This window comes from Petromyzon marinus (genome assembly GCF_048934315.1).
Source record: "Petromyzon marinus isolate PM22_M1 ecotype Great Lakes invasive population chromosome 67 unlocalized genomic scaffold, UKy_Petmar_22M1.pri1.0 chr67_unloc.3, whole genome shotgun sequence".
Classification (NCBI taxonomy): domain Eukaryota; kingdom Metazoa; phylum Chordata; class Hyperoartia; order Petromyzontiformes; family Petromyzontidae; genus Petromyzon; species Petromyzon marinus.
Window position 1 is genome coordinate 118,388 of NW_027422593.1, and position 16,527 is coordinate 134,914.

Below are 16,527 nucleotides of genomic sequence, written 5' to 3' on the forward strand. Positions count from 1 at the left end.
TGCGTGTGTGTGTGTGTGTGCGTGTGTGTGTGTGCGTGCGTGCGTCGTGTGTGCGTGTGTGCGTGTGCGTGCGTCGTGTGTGTGTACGTGCGTGTGTGTGTGTGTGCGTGTGTGCATGTACGTGTGCGTGTGTGTGCGTGTGTGTGTGTGTGTGCGTGTTTCACGACCGCCAGGCTACGTGGGTCGCACGGAACTTCCGGACAACCTCAAGTCGATGTTCCGCCCCGTCTCCATGGTGGTGCCGGACTCGGCACACATCGCCGAGATGGTCCTCTTCGGCGAGGGGTTCGGCAACTGCAAGGTGCGGTGTGGTGCGGCGTGGTTACACGCGGTGTGGTGCGGTGTGGTTATGTGCGTGGTGGTTACGTACGGTGCGGTGTGGTTTGTGTGGTGCAGGCGCTGGCCAGGAAGGTGCACACCCTCTACTCGCTGGCGGTGCAGCAGCTGTCCCGTCAGGACCACTACGACTTCGGTCTGCGGGCTCTCACGTCGCTGCTGCGGTATGCCGGGCGCAAGCGGCGTGCCAACCCTGGGCTCTCCGACGAGGAGGTGAGGAGGTGGTTGGGGTGTGTGCTGGCACGTTCACTCAGCCGCACACACTCGCTCGGCCGCACACTCGCTCGGCCGCACGCTCGCTCAGCCGTACACTCAGTCAGCCGCACACTTACTCAGCCACACACTTACTCAGCCACACACACACTCACCCACACACTCACTCAGCCACACACTCACTCAGACACACACTCAGCCGCACACTCACTCAGCCACACGCTCACTCAGCCACACACTCAGCCGCACACTCGCTCAGCCGCACACTCACTCAGACACACACTCAGCCGCACAATCACTCAGCCACACACTCACTCAGCCGCACGCTCACTCAGCCACACACTCAGCCGCACGCTCACTCAGCCGCACACTCACTCAGCCACACACTCACTCAGCCAGACACTTACTCAGCCACACACTCACTCAGCCACACACTCAGCCACACACTCACTCAGCCACACACTTACTCAGACACACACTCAGACACACACTCACTCAGCCACACACTCACTCAGCCACACACACACTCAGCCACACACTCACTCAGCCACACACTCACTCAGCCACACACTCACTCAGCCACACACTCACTCAGCCACACACTCACCCACACACTCACTCAGCCACACACTCACTCAGCCACACACTCACTCAGCCACACACTCACTCAGCCACACACTCACTCAGCCACACACTCAGCCGCACGCTCACTCAGCCGCACGCTCACTCAGCCACACACACACTCAGCCACACACACACTCACCCACACACTCACTCACCCATACACTTACCCACACACTCACTCACCCACACACTCACCCACACACTCACTCACCCACACATTCACCCACACACTCACCCACACAACAACAACAACCGCCATTCGCCACTAAGTGGCGGTGACGTCACCTCGACGCTTGTGCCAGGCCATGTGCACCTTGAGGCCACGTGAAGTGTCGAACGCCCGCTGGCAGGAGGTCACGGGGCAGACCCAGGTGCCACGGGTCGACTGACTGAGATGACTGGCTGATGCACCACCTGTGCCCCCTACTGTGCCAACCTGCTGTGCTTTAGCCACCCGGCGCTCCGCTCGTTGTTGTGAGCGTCGCTCCTCCGCCCTCCATTGTTGTTGGAGGGTGACTGCCTCCAACTGCCCAGTAGCGTCCTTCACGAGCCTCCTCCACAGAGGCTGATCTTGACACCCCTGGTACCAGTCATCGGCAAGTCCACTCAGCTCCAAGTCCTCCTGTACCACATCACTCCATTTCTTCTCTAGCCCGTGCCGCGCCCGTTTAGCCCCCTCGATCCGGCCGAACAAAAGCTGTTTCGGCATGCGGTGGCTGGGCATGCTGGCTACATGACCCAGCCAACGCAGCCTTGCCTGCCGGAGGAGCTCACCGATGGGACCTTGCCCAGATCTTTCAAGGATTTGTGAGCTCCTCACACAATCCAGTCTGGTTAAACCCAGGATGGATCGTAGGCAGGCTAGCCTAAATGTTTCCAACCGGCGAAGATGTTCCATTAAGGGGTCCACGTTCCGCAAGCGTACAGAAGGGAGGGAATGACCGTGGCCGAGAAGACCTGAAGCTTAGTGCAGAGCGACAGACCAGGTAGCTTCCACACAGCGTTACGCAACCGATGAAAAGATATTGCTGCTCGACTGATTCGGAGTGAGACCTCTGCTGTTAAACTGGAGCCAGTCATAAGCACACTGCCCAGGTATGGGAAGCTCTCCACTCTCTCCACAACTGCCCCATCACCGATTGGGAGTTGTGGGGGTGGAGTGTCCGATGGTACAAAATACCCAGGCAGGTGCTTAGTTTTGGTGGGGCTGATGGTAAGGCCCCATCTCCTAGTGGCACACTCCAGTTTCAGCAGCAGCGTTTCCAACTTCTCCTCTGAATGAGCAGCTATTACCAAATCATCGGCATACACAACGTGGTTGAGCAACACACGCATTCGCACACACGCACACACACACGCTTACACACACTCACACACGCACGCTTACACACACACGCACATACACACATGCACGCACACACGCACACGCAAGCTTAGACACACACACATGCATGCACACACATGCACACACACACGCATACACACATGCAGGCAGGCACACATGCGCTCACACACGCACACACACACATATATGCACACACACGAATACACACGCACGCACGCACACGCACACACACGCATGCACACACACACATGCGCACACACACACACATACGCACACACATACATGCGCACACACACACACGCACGCACATGCACACACGCACACACATCCGCACGCACATACGCACACACACGCACGCACACATACACACGCGCACGCACGCATACACACGCGCACGCATACACACGCACACACACGCACACGCGCACACGCACGCACACACGCGCACACCCGCGCACACACATGCACACACACGCGCACACACATGCACACACACGCGCACACAACACACGCGCACACACGCGCACACCCGCGCACACACATGCACACACACGCGCACACACGCGCGCACACACGCACACACACACATACACACACACACGCGCACACACACGCACACACGCGCACGCACGCACGACACAACGTGCAGAATAATCCAAGGTCACAGTTGGAGGGAGAGGGCGAGAATTAGACACTCGGCCGCGTCGGTAGACTGCGACTAAACTATTTATTTGTCTTTATTTTTGCCAGCTAAGGCACGCCGAGCTATGCGCTTCTTTTTCACGAGCGTGGCCGGCCATCAAGAGTGATCGCTCGGCGAAGTTGGCGGCTTAGCATCATCATCGTCATGTGCAAATTCATATCAGCAGCCAAATACTCCGAACAGCGTGGGGGTGACGTCGATTCTGAACGTGGAGGGGGGACTACCGCAGGGACCCGGAGAGAAATCCACGCGACCACGGGGAGAGAGAGAGAGAGACGCAAACTCCAAATATACAGCAGGTGTAAGGGTCGGGGAATCGAACCCACGACCTCCTGTATACCGGGCGAGGTAGTCAACATCTCATAGCCACCGTGATGATGATGATGATGAGAGACACGCAGACTCCAAATATACAGCAGCAGCAGCAGGCGTCGTCAGGGTCGGGATGGAACCCACGACTTCCTGTACACCAGGCGAGGTAGTCAACATCTCCTAGCCACCGTGATGATGATGATGATGAGAGTGGGAGACACGCAGACTCCAAATATACAGCAGCATCAGGCGTCGTCAGGGTCGGGATCGAACCCACGACCTCCTGCGTACCAGGCGAGGTAGTCAACAACTCCGAGTCGCCAAGGTTAGATTCGACGCCAGGAGGCCTTTCATCCTCCTCCTCTGCGGCGGTGGCGGTGATAAAACGTGACCTTGCACGAGGCTGAAGGCTGTGATGGTGGCGGTGGTGGTGGTGGTGACGGTGGTGGTGGCGGTGGCGGTGGCGGTGGTGGCGGTGACGGTGATGGTGGTGTCGGTGATGGTGGTGGTGGTGGCCGTGACGGTGGTGGTGGTGTCGGTGATGGTGGTGGCGGTGATGGTGGCGGTGATGGTGACGGTGGCGGTGACGGTGGTGGTGGAGTGGTGGTGGAGTGGTGGTGGAGTGGTACCCCCCCCCCCCCCACTCCGTAATCCGCGTGCCGCCTCTGGCAGATGTTCCTTTGTTTGCTTATCACAGCGCGAGGCGCTCACTGGGTGGCATGGGTAGATTGGTGGGTGGCGTGGGTAGACTGGTGGGTGGGTTGTAGGTGCGTGGGTGGGTAGACTGAAAGGTAGGTGGGTAGGTAGTTTGCTGGGTGGCGCGGGTAGATTGGTGGGTGGGTTGTAGGTGCGTGGGTGGGTAGAATGAAAGGTGGGTGGGTAGGTTGGTGGGTGGACGTGGGTCAATTGATGGGTGGGTGGCAGGTGAGTGAGTTGGTAGACCGAACGTTGGGTGGGTAGGTTGGTGGGTGGCCTGGGTAGTTTCGTAGGTGAGTAGGTAGGTTGGTGGATAGGTGGGTAAATTGAAAGGTGGATGGGAATGTAGGTTGGTGGGTGGCAGGGGTAGATTGGTGGATGGGCATGTGGGTGGGTGGTAGGTGGGTGGTTGGTTAGACTTAAAGGTGTATAGGTTGGTTGGTGGGTGGCTTGGGTATATTGGTGGGTGGGTAGATTGAAAGGTGGGTGGTTATGTAGCTTGGTGGGCGGCGGGGGAAGATTAGTGGTTGGGTAGGTGGGTGGGTGAGTGATAGGTGGGTTGGTGGGTAGATTGAAAGGTAGATGGGTAGGTTGGTGGGTGGCTGGTAGGTGGGTGAGTAGATTGATAGGTGGATGGGTAGGTTGGTGGTTGGCGTGGGTGGATTGGTAGGTGGGGGTAAGTGGGTGGGTAGATTGATAGGTGGGTGGGTAGGTTGGTGGGTGGGGTGGGTAGGTTGGTGCGTGGCATGGGTGAGTGGTAGGTGGGTGGTGGGTAGTTGATAGGTGGGTGGGTCGATTGGTCGGTAGGTGGGTAGATTGGTGGGTGAGTAGGTAGATGTATAGGTGGGTGGTTGAGTCGTGGGTGGGAGGGTAGATTGATAGGTGGGTGGATGAGTGGTGGGTGCGTGGGTAGATTGGTGGGTGTGTGGGTTGGTTGGTTGGTGGGTAGGTGGTTGGCTTGGTAGGTGGGTGGGTAGATTGGTTAGTAGTTAGATTGGTGGGTGAGTGGGTGGGTAGATTGAAGAGTGGGTAGATTGATAGGTGGGTGAGTGGTGGGTGCGTGGGTAGATTGGTGGGTGGGTGGATTGGTTGGTAGGTGGGCGGGTGGGTTTTTAGGTGGCTTGAGTTGGTGCGTGTGTAGCTTGTTCGGTGGGTGAGTGGGTGGGTTGCTTTTTAGGTGGGTGGGTGGTGCTTGAGTAGACTGTTGAGTGAGTGTTGGGTGCGTTGTTAGATTGGTGGGTGGGTTGGTTTTTGGGTGGCTGGGTTGGTGGGTGGGTTGGTGCGTGGGTAGACATGGGTGGGTGCGTGGGTAGATTGGTGGGTGTGTTGGTGCGTGGGTAGCTTGGTGGGTGGGTTGGTGCGTGGGTAGGCTGGTGAGTGGGTGGGTAGACTAGTAGGTGAGTGGGTAGACTGGTGGGTGGGTGCGTAGGTAGACTGGTGGGTGAGTGGGTGGGTGCGTGGGTAGACTGGTGGGCGAGTGGATGGGTAGATTGGTGGGTGGGTTGGTGCGTGGGTAGACTGGTGGGTGAGTGGGTGGGTGCTTGGGTCGCCTGGTGGGCGAGTGGATGGGTAGTTTGGTGGGTGGGTTGGTGCGTGGGTAGACTGGTGGGTGGGTGCGTGGGTTTACTGGTGCGTGAGTGGGTGGGTGGGTGTGTGGGTAGACTGGCAGGTGAGTGGGTGGGTGCGTGGGTTGATCAGTGGATGGAGTGGACGTGAGGCTGGGTGTGTCCTTTGACAATGGTCAGTCATCATAATCATCAACTTCCCCTGTCATTGACATTGTCGCGGTCCTGCTACAAAACCTATACGCGTGCATGTGTGTGCGTGTGTGTGCGTGTCTGCGTGTGTGTGCGTGTGTGTGCGTGCGTGCGTGCGTGCGTCTGTGCGTGTGTGTGTGCGTGTGTGCGTGTGTGTGCGTGCGTGCGTGTGCGTGCGTGTGTGCGTGCGTGTGTGCGTGTGTGTGCGTGTGTGCGAGCGTGCGCGTGCGTGTGTGCGTGCGTGCGCGTGTGTGTCTGTGCGTGCGCGTGTGTGCGTGTCTGCGTGCGTGTGTGCGTGCGCGTGTCTGTGCGCGTCTCTGTGCGTGCGCGTGTGTGTCTGTGCGTGTGCGTGCGTGTGTGTGCGTGCGTGCGTGTGTGCGTGCGTGCGCGTCTGTGTGTGTGTGTGCGTGCGTGGTGCGCGTCTGTGTGTGTGTGCGTGCGTGTGTGCGTGCGTGTGTGTCTGTGCATGCGTCTGTGTGCGTGTCTGCGTGCGTGTGCGTGTGTCTGTGCGCGTGTCTGTGCGTGAGCGTGTGTGTCTGTGCGTGCGTGTGTGTGCGTGTCTGCGTGTCTGCGTGTGTGCGTGCGTCTGCGTGTGTCTGTGCGTGTGTGTGTGTCTGTGCGTGTGTGTGTGTCTGTGCGTGTGTGTGTGTCTGTGCGTGTGTCTGTGCGTCTGTGTGTCTGTGCGTGTGTGTGTCTATGCTTGTGTGCGTGTCTGCGTGTGTGCGTGCGTGTGCGTGTGTCTGTGCGTGTGTGTGTCTGCGTGTGTGCGTGCGTGCGTGTGCGTGTGTCTGTGCGTGTGTCTGTGTGTCTGTGCGTGCGTGTGTCTGTGTGTGCAGTCAGCGCTGGCGCTGCGAACCCGGCAACCCGAGTTCGATTCCCGCTCACGGTGACGATTTATCTGAAACCGGTACCTGGGCATTCCCTCCACACCCCCCCCCCCCCCCCCCAGTAGCTGGTGTGATGTAGTAAACATCGCCGTTGTGGGGAGACAAAGACGGCAGGGCGTGGTGCTGGTCACCCACCCCCTCGTGTGCCACAGTGCCGGTAGCCTTCATAGGTGCTTGCCAACAGCACTTGCCCCTACAGTCTGTAGAGCCTACACGGGGGACCTTTGTCTATGTGTCTACCTTCGTAGGTGCTGCTGCTCGCTACTAACAGCACTTGCCCCTTCAGCCTGTTAGAGGCTACACGGGGGACCTTTGTTCTGTGTCTACCTTCACAGGTGCTGCTGCTACTCGCTACTAACAGCACTTGCCCCTTCAGCCTGTTAGAGGCTACACGGGGGACCTTTGTCTGTGTCTACCTTCATAGGTGCTGCTGCTACTCGCTACTAACAGCACTTGCCCCTACAGCCTGTTAGAGGCTACACGGGGGACCCTTCGTCTGTGTGTAAGGTCGCAGCCAGGCAGCTTAGCGGTGGTAATGACCCCCCCCCCTCCGCCCCCCTCCCCTACCCCCCTCCCTGCCCCCCCCCCCTGCCCCCCCTGCCCCCCCAGATCCTCCTCATGTGCATGCGCGACGTGAACGCGCCCAAGCTGACGCCCTCCGACTTGCCCCTCTTCACCGCCATCATCCAGGACCTCTTCCGGGAGTCGACGCGCCGACACTCGAAGACGCAAAGGGTAGGGGAGGGGGGGGAGGGGGAGGGGGGGGAGGGGGGAGGGGGGGAGGGAGGGGGGAGGGAGGGGGGGAGGAGGAGGGATATTATCTCTCTCGCCTGGTGTGCAGGAGGTCGTGGGTTCTATCCCGGGCACCCTGACACGACCCCAGCTGTAGTAGATTTGTCACCTCTGGTTACTCACCCCCAACGACTGCCCAACCACCTCACTCCACTCACCTACCCACCACCCACCCACCACTACCCACTCACTCACTCACCCACCCACTCACCTACCCACCCAATCACTCACCCACTCACTCACCATCACTCACTCACCTATTCACCCACTCACTCACCCACTCTCCCTACCCACCCACTCACTCACCCAATCACTCACCCACTCACCTACCCACTCACTCACTCACCCATTCACCCACCCACTCACCTACCCACCCACTCACTCACCTACCCATCCACTCACCCACTCACCCACCCACTCACCCACTCACCCACCCACTCACCTACCCACCAATCACTCACCCACCCCACTCTCCTACCCACCCACTCACTCACTCACCTACCCATCCAATCACTCACTCACTCACCTACCCAGCCACTCACTCACCCAATCACTCACTCATTCACTCACGTACCCACCAACTCACTCATCGAATCACTCACCCATTCACTCCCCACTCACCTACCCATCCACTCACTCACCCACTCCACTCCACCCACTCACCTACCCACCCACCCACTCACTCACTCACCTACCCACCCAGTCACCCACCCCACTCACCCACTCACCTACCCACCCAGTCACTCACCCCACTCACCTACCCACCCACCCACTCACCCACTCACTCACCCACTCACCTACCCACCCACTCACTCCACCCAATCACTCTCACTCACCTCACCTACTCACCCAGTCACTCACCCAATCACTCACCCACTCACCTACCCACCCACTCACTCACCCAATCACTCACCCACTCACCTACCCACCCACGTATACACCCACTCACCTACCCACTCACTCACCCAATCACCTACCCATCTCACTCACCCACCCAATCACTCACCACTCACCCTACCCACCCGCTCACCCACCCAACCCATCCCTAGCCACTCATCCACCCACACACTCACCCACCCACTAACCCACCCACCCACTCACCCACCCACAAACCACTCACCCACCCACACACCCACCGACCCACTCACCCACCTGCTAACCCACCCACCCACTCACCCACCCTCCACCTGCTAGCCCACCCACTCACCCACCCACCCACTCACCCACCCACTCATCACCTGCTAACCCACCCACCCACTCACCCACCCACCCACTCCACCCCACCCACAAACCCACTCACCCACCCACACACCCACCGACCCACTCACCCACCTGCTAACCCACCCACCCACTCACCCACCTCCCACCTGCTAGCCCACCCACACTCACCCACCCACTCATCCACCTGCTAACCCACCCACCCACTCACCCACCCACCCACTCACCCACCCACAAACCCACTCACCCACCCACACACCCACCGACCCACTCACCCACCTGCTAACCCACCCACCCACTCACCCACCCTCCCAGCTGCTAGCCCACCCACTCACCCACCCACCCACTCACCCACCCACTCATCCACCTGCTAACCCACCCACCCACTCACCCACCCACCCACTCACCCACCCACAAACCCACTCACCCACCCACACACCCACCGACCCACTCACCCACCTGCTAACCCACCCACCCACTCACCCACCTGCTAGCCCACCCACTCACCACCCACCCACTCACCCACCCACTCATCCACCTGCTAACCCACCCACCCACTAACCCACCCACAAACCCACTCACCCACCCACACACCCACCGACCCACTCACCCACCTGCTAACCCACCCACCCACTCACCCACCCTCCCACCTGCTAGCCCACCCACTCACCCACCCACCCACTCACCCACCCACTCATCCACCTGCTAACCCACCCACCCACTCACCCACCCACCCACTCACCCACCCACCCACTCACCCACCCACAAACCCACTCACCCACACACCCACCGACCCACTCACCCACCTGCTAACCCACCCACCCACTCACCCACCCTCCCAGCTGCTAGCCCACCCACTCACCCACCCACCCACTCACCCACCCACTCATCCACCTGCTAACCCACCCACTCACCCACCCACCCACTCACCCACCCACAAACCCACTCACCCACCCACACACCCACCGACCCACTCACCCACCTGCTAACCCACCCACCCACTCACCCACCCTCCCAGCTACTAGCCCACCCACTCACCCACCCACCCACTCACCCAACCACTCATCCACCTGCTAACCCACCCACCCACTCACCCACCCACCCACTCACCCACCCACAAACCCACTCACCCACCCACACACCCACCGACCCACTCACCCACCTGCTAACCCACCCACCCACACACCCACCGACCCACTCACCCACCTGCTAACCCACTCACCCACCCACCCACTCACCCACCCACAAACCCACTCACCCACCCACACACCCACCGACCCACTCACCCACCTGCTAACCCACCCACCCACTCACCCACCTGCTAGCCCACCCACTCACCCACCCACCCACTCACCCACCCACTCATCGACCTGCTAACCCACCCACTCACCCACCCACCCACTAACCCACCCACCCACCCACCCACCCGCCTAGCTGCGCGAGGCCCTGGAGAGGGAGCTGCTGTCGGCGGGCCTGCAGGCGACGGCGTCGACGCTGGCCACCTGCCTGCGGCTGCACGAGACCAAGGGCTCGCGCCACGCCACGGCCCTTGTTGGCCCCACGGGCAGCGGCAAGAGCACGGCGTGGAGGGCCCTGCAGGCCGCACTCACGGGCCTGGCGCGCGCCGGCGAGCCCGGTTACAGCGTCGTCAGGGTGAGCGACCCCGCGACCCCGCGACCCCGCGACCCCGCGGCCTCGTGAGCCCGCGGCCACGCGAGCCCGCGGACTCGCGGCCCCGTGGCATCGTGACCCCGTGAACTAGCGACCTTGCGTCCCCGCGATATCGTGACCCAGTGACCTCTTGGCCTCGTGACCCTCCCGACCTCGCCACCTCGCCGGCGTTGTCGACGTCGTCGTTGTCGTCATTGTCGTCATTGTCGTCATTGTCGTCATTGTCGTCATTGTCACCGTCGTCATTGTCGTCATTGTCATCATTGTCGTCATTGTCACCGTCGTCATTGTCACCGTCGTCATTGTCGTCATTGTCGTCATTGTCGTCATTGTCACCGTCGTCATTGTCGTCATTGTCGTCATTGTCGTCATTGTCGTCATTGTCACCGTCGTCATTGTCACCGTCGTCATTGTCGTCATTGTCGTCATTGTCGTCATTGTCGTCGTCATTGTCGTCATTGTCGTCATTGTCACCGTCGTCATTGTCACCGTCGTCATTGTCGTCATTGTCGTCATTGTCGTCATTGTCGTCATTGTCACCGTCGTCATTGTCGTCATTGTCATCATTGTCGTCATTGTCACCGTCGTCATTGTCACCGTCGTCATTGTCACCGTCGTCATTGTCGTCATTGTCGTCATTGTCGTCATTGTCACCGTCGTCATTGTCGTCATTGTCGTCATTGTCGTCATTGTCGTCATTGTCGTCATTGTCACCATCGTCATTGTCACCGTCGTCATTGTCGTCATTGTCGTCATTGTCGTCACCGTCGTCATTGTCGTCATTGTCGTCATTGTCGTCATTGTCACTGTCGTCATTGTCACCGTCGTCATTGTCACCGTCGTCATTGTCGTCATTGTCGTCATTGTCGTCATTGTCGTAATTGTCACCGTCGTCATTGTCGTCATTGTCGTCATTGTCGTCGTCATTGTCGTCATTGTCGTCATTGTCGTCATTGTCGTCATTGTCACCGTCGTCATTGTCGTCATTGTCGTCATTGTCGTCATTGTCGTCATTGTTGTCATTGTCACCGTCGTCATTGTCATTGTCGTCATTGTCGTCATTGTCGTCATTGTCGTCATTGTCACCGTCGTCATTGTCGTCATTGTCGTCATTGTCACCGTCGTCATTGTCGTCATTGTCGTCATTGTCACCGTCGTCATTGTCACCTTCGTCATTGTCGTCATTGTCGTCATTGTCACCCACGTCATTGTCGTCATTGTCGTCATTGTCACCGTCGTCATTGTCGTCATTGTCGTCATTGTCGTCATTGTCACTGTCGTCATTGTCACCGTCGTCATTGTCACTGTCGTCATTGTCGTCATTGTCGTCATTGTCACCGTCGTCATTGTCACCGTCGTCATTGTCGTCATTGTCGTCATTGTCGTCATTGTCGTCATTGTCACCATCGTCATTGTCGTCATTGTCACCGTCGTCATTGTCGTCATTGTCGTCATTGCCGTCATTGTCACCGTCGTCATTGTCACCGTCGTCATTGTCGTCGTTGTCGTCATTGTCGTCATTGTCGTCATTGTCATTGTCGTCATTGTCGTCATTGTCGTCATTGTCGTCATTGTCACCCACGTCATTGTCGTCATTGTCGTCATTGTCACCGTCGTCATTGTCGTCATTGTCGTCATTGTCGTCATTGTCACTGTCGTCATTGTCACCGTCGTCATTGTCACCGTCGTCATTGTCGTCATTGTCGTCATTGTCGTCATTGTCACCGTCGTCATTGTCACCGTCGTCATTGTCGTCATTGTCGTCATTGTCGTCATTGTCGTCATTGTCACCGTCGTCATTGTCGTCATTGTCACCGTCGTCATTGTCGTCATTGTCGTCATTGCCGTCATTGTCACCGTCGTCATTGTCACCGTCGTCATTGTCGTCATTGTCGTCATTGTCGTCATTGTCGTCATTGTCACTGTCGTCATTGTCACTGTCGTCATTGTCACCGTCGTCATTGTCGTCATTGTCGTCATTGTCACCGTCGTCATTGTCGTCATTGTCACCATTGTCGTCATTGTCACCGTCGTCATTGTCGTCATTGTCGTCATTGTCGTCATTGTCACCGTCGTCATTGTCGTCATTGTCGTCATTGTCGTCATTGTCACCGTCGTCATTGTCGTCATTGTCATTGTCACCATCGTCATTGTCGTCATTGTCGTCATTGTCACCGTCGTCATTGTCGTCATTGTCGTCATTGTCGTCATTGTCGTCATTGTCGTCATTGTCGCCGTCGTCATTGTCGTCATTGTCGCCGTCGTCATTGTCACCGTCGTCATTGTCGCCGTCGTCATTGTCACCGTCGTCATTGTCGTCATTGTCGTCATTGTCGTCATTGTCGTCATTGTCGTCATTGTCACCCACGTCATTGTCGTCATTGTCGTCATTGTCGTCATTGTCACCGTCGTCATTGTCGTCATTGTCGTCATTGTCGTCATTGTCACCGTCGTCATTGTCGTCATTGTCGTCATTGTCGTCATTGTCGTCGTCATTGTCGTCATTGTCGTCATTGTCGTCATTGTCGTCATTGTCACCGTCGTCATTGTCACTGTCGTCATTGTCGTCATTGTCGTCATTGTCATCATTGTCACCGTCGTCATTGTCGTCATTGTCGTCATTGTCGTCATTGTCGTCATTGTCGTCATTGTCGTCATTGTCACCCACGTCATTGTCGTCATTGTCGTCATTGTCACCGTCGTCATTGTCGTCATTGTCGTCATCGTCGTCATTGTCGTCATTGTCACTGTCGTCATTGTCACCGTCGTCATTGTCACCGTCGTCATTGTCGTCATTGTCGTCATTGTCGTCATTGTCACCGTCGTCATTGTCACCGTCGTCATTGTCGTCATTGTCGTCATTGTCGTCATTGTCGTCATTGTCACCGTCGTCATTGTCGTCATTGTCACCGTCGTCATTGTCGTCATTGTCGTCATTGCCGTCATTGTCACCGTCGTCATTGTCACCGTCGTCATTGTCATCATTGTCGTCATTGTCGTCATTGTCGTCATTGTCGTCATTGTCACTGTCGTCATTGTCACTGTCGTCATTGTCGTCATTGTCACCGTCGTCATTGTCGACATTGTCGTCATTGTCACCGTCGTCATTGTCGTCATTGTCGTCATTGTCACCGTCGTCATTGTCGTCATTGTCACCATTGTCGTCATTGTCACCGTCGTCATTGTCGTCATTGTCGTCATTGTCGTCATTGTCACCGTCGTCATTGTCGTCATTGTCGTCATTGTCGTCATTGTCACCGTCGTCATTGTCGTCATTGTCATTGTCACCATCGTCATTGTCGTCATTGTCGTCATTGTCACCGTCGTCATTGTCGTCATTGTCGTCATTGTCGTCATTGTCGTCATTGTCGTCATTGTCGCCGTCGTCATTGTCACCGTCGTCATTGTCGCCGTCGTCATTGTCACCGTCGTCATTGTCGTCATTGTCGTCATTGTCACCGTCGTCATTGTCACCGTCGTCATTGTCGTCATTGTCGTCATTGTCGTCATTGTCACCGTCGTCATTGTCACCGTCGTCATTGTCGTCATTGTCATCATTGTCACCGTCGTCATTGTCACCGTCGTCATTGTCGTCATTGTCATTGTCGTCATTGTCGTCATTGTCGTCATTGTCGTCATTGTCACCGTCGTCATTGTCACTGTCGTCATTGTCGTCATTGTCGTCATTGTCGTCATTGTCGTCATTGTCACCGTCGTCATTGTCGTCGTTGTCGTCATTGTCGTCATTGTCACCATCGTCATTGTCGTCGTTGTCGTCATTGTCGTCATTGTCGTCATTGTCACCGTCGTCATTGTCGTCATTGTCGTCATTGTCGTCATTGTCGCCGTCGTCATTGTCACCGTCGTCATTGTCGTCATTGTCACCATCGTCACCGTCGTCATTGTCACTGTCGTCATTGTCACCGTCGTCATTGTCACCGTCGTCATTGTCACCGTCGTCATTGTCGTCATTGTCGTCATTGTCGTCATTGTCGCCGTCGTCATTGTCGTCATTGTCGCCGTCGTCATTGTCGCCGTCGTCATTGTCGCCGTCGTCATTGTCACCGTCGTCATTGTCGTCATTGTCGTCATTGTCACTGTCGTCATTGTCACCGTCGTCATTGTCACCGTCGTCATTGTCGTCATTGTCGTCATTGTCACCGTCGTCATTGTCACCGTCGTCATTGTCGTCACTGTCGTCATTGTCGTCATTGTCATCATTGTCACCGTCGTCATTGTCACCGTCGTCATTGTCGTCATTGTCATTGTCGTCATTGTCGTCATTGTCGTCATTGTCACCGTCGTCATTGTCACTGTCGTCTTTGTCGTCATTGTCGTCATTGTCGTCATTGTCACCGTCGTCATTGTCACTGTCGTCATTGTCACCGTCGTCATTGTCGTCATTGTCGTCATTGTCGTCATTGTCACCGTCGTCATTGTCACCGTCGTCATTGTCGTCGTTGTCGTCATTGTCGTCATTGTCACCATCGTCATTGTCGTCGTTGTCGTCATTGTCGTCATTGTCGTCATTGTCACCGTCGTCATTGTCGTCATTGTCGTCATTGTCGTCATTGTCGTCATTGTCGTCATTGTCGTCATTGTCGCCGTCGTCATTGTCGTCATTGTCACCATCGTCACCGTCGTCATTGTCACTGTCGTCATTGTCACCGTCGTCATTGTCGTCATTGTCGTCATTGTCACCGTCGTCATTGTCGTCATTGTCACCATTGTCGTCATTGTCACCGTCGTCATTGTCGTCATTGTCGTCATTGTCGTCATTGTCACCGTCGTCATTGTCGTCATTGTCGTCATTGTCGTCATTGTCACCGTCGTCATTGTCGTCATTGTCATTGTCACCGTCGTCATTGTCGTCATTGTCACCGTCGTCATTGTCGTCATTGTCGTCATTGTCACCGTCGTCATTGTCGTCATTGTCGCCGTCGTCATTGTCACCATCGTCATTGTCGCCGTCGTCATTGTCACCGTCGTCATTGTCGTCATTGTCGTCATTGTCACTGTCGTCATTGTCACCGTCGTCATTGTCGCCGTCGTCATTGTCGTCATTGTCGTCATTGTCGTCATTGTCGTCATTGTCGTCATTGTCGTCATTGTCACCGTCGTCATTGTCACTGTCGTCATTGTCGTCATTGTCGTCATTGTCGTCATTGTCGTCATTGTCACCGTCGTCATTGTCACCGTCGTCATTGTCACCGTCGTCATTGTCGTCATTGTCGTCATTGTCGTCATTGTCACCGTCGTCATTGTCACCGTCGTCATTGTCGTCGTTGTCGTCATTGTCGTCATTGTCGTCATTGTCACCGTCGTCATTGTCGTCATTGTCGTCATTGTGGTCATTGTCGTCATTGTCGCCGTCGTCATTGTCGTCATTGTCACCATCGTCACCGTCGTCATTGTCACTGTCGTCATTGTCACCGTCGTCATTGTCGTCATTGTCGTCATTGTCGTCATTGTCACCGTCGTCATTGTCGTCATTGTCACCATTGTCGTCATTGTCACCGTCGTCATTGTCGTCATTGTCGTCATTGTCATCATTGTCACCGTCGTCATTGTCGTCATTGTCATTGTCACCGTCGTCATTGTCGTCATTGTCGTCATTGTCGTCATTGTCGTCATTGTCGTCATTGTCGCCGTCGTCATTGTCGTCATTGTCACCGTCGTCATTGTCGTCATTGTCATTGTCACCGTCGTCATTGTCGTCATTGTCGTCATTGTCACCGTCGTCATTGTCGTCATTGTCGTCATTGTCGTCATTGTCGTCATTGTCGTCATTGTCGTCATTGTCGCCGTCGTCATTGTCGTCATTGTCGCCGTCGTCATTGTCACCGTCGTCATTGTCGCCGTCGTCATTGTCACCGTCGTCATTGTCGTCATTGTCGTCATTGTCACTGTCGTCATTGTCACCGTCGTCATTGTCGCCGTCGTCATTGTCACCGTCGTCATTGTCGTCATTGT

General features: G+C 56.3%; 1 protein-coding gene across 1 annotated transcript in view; it reads left to right on the forward strand.

Annotated features, from left to right (window-relative positions):
* LOC116956757 (dynein axonemal heavy chain 2) overlaps positions 1-16,527 on the forward strand; it is a 464,532-nt gene that overhangs the window by 30,407 nt on the left and 417,598 nt on the right. The window contains 4 exon segments of the mRNA XM_076057989.1: positions 174-301; positions 397-549; positions 7,483-7,608; positions 10,318-10,536. Coding sequence (XP_075914104.1) covers positions 174-301; positions 397-549; positions 7,483-7,608; positions 10,318-10,536 — 626 coding nt within the window.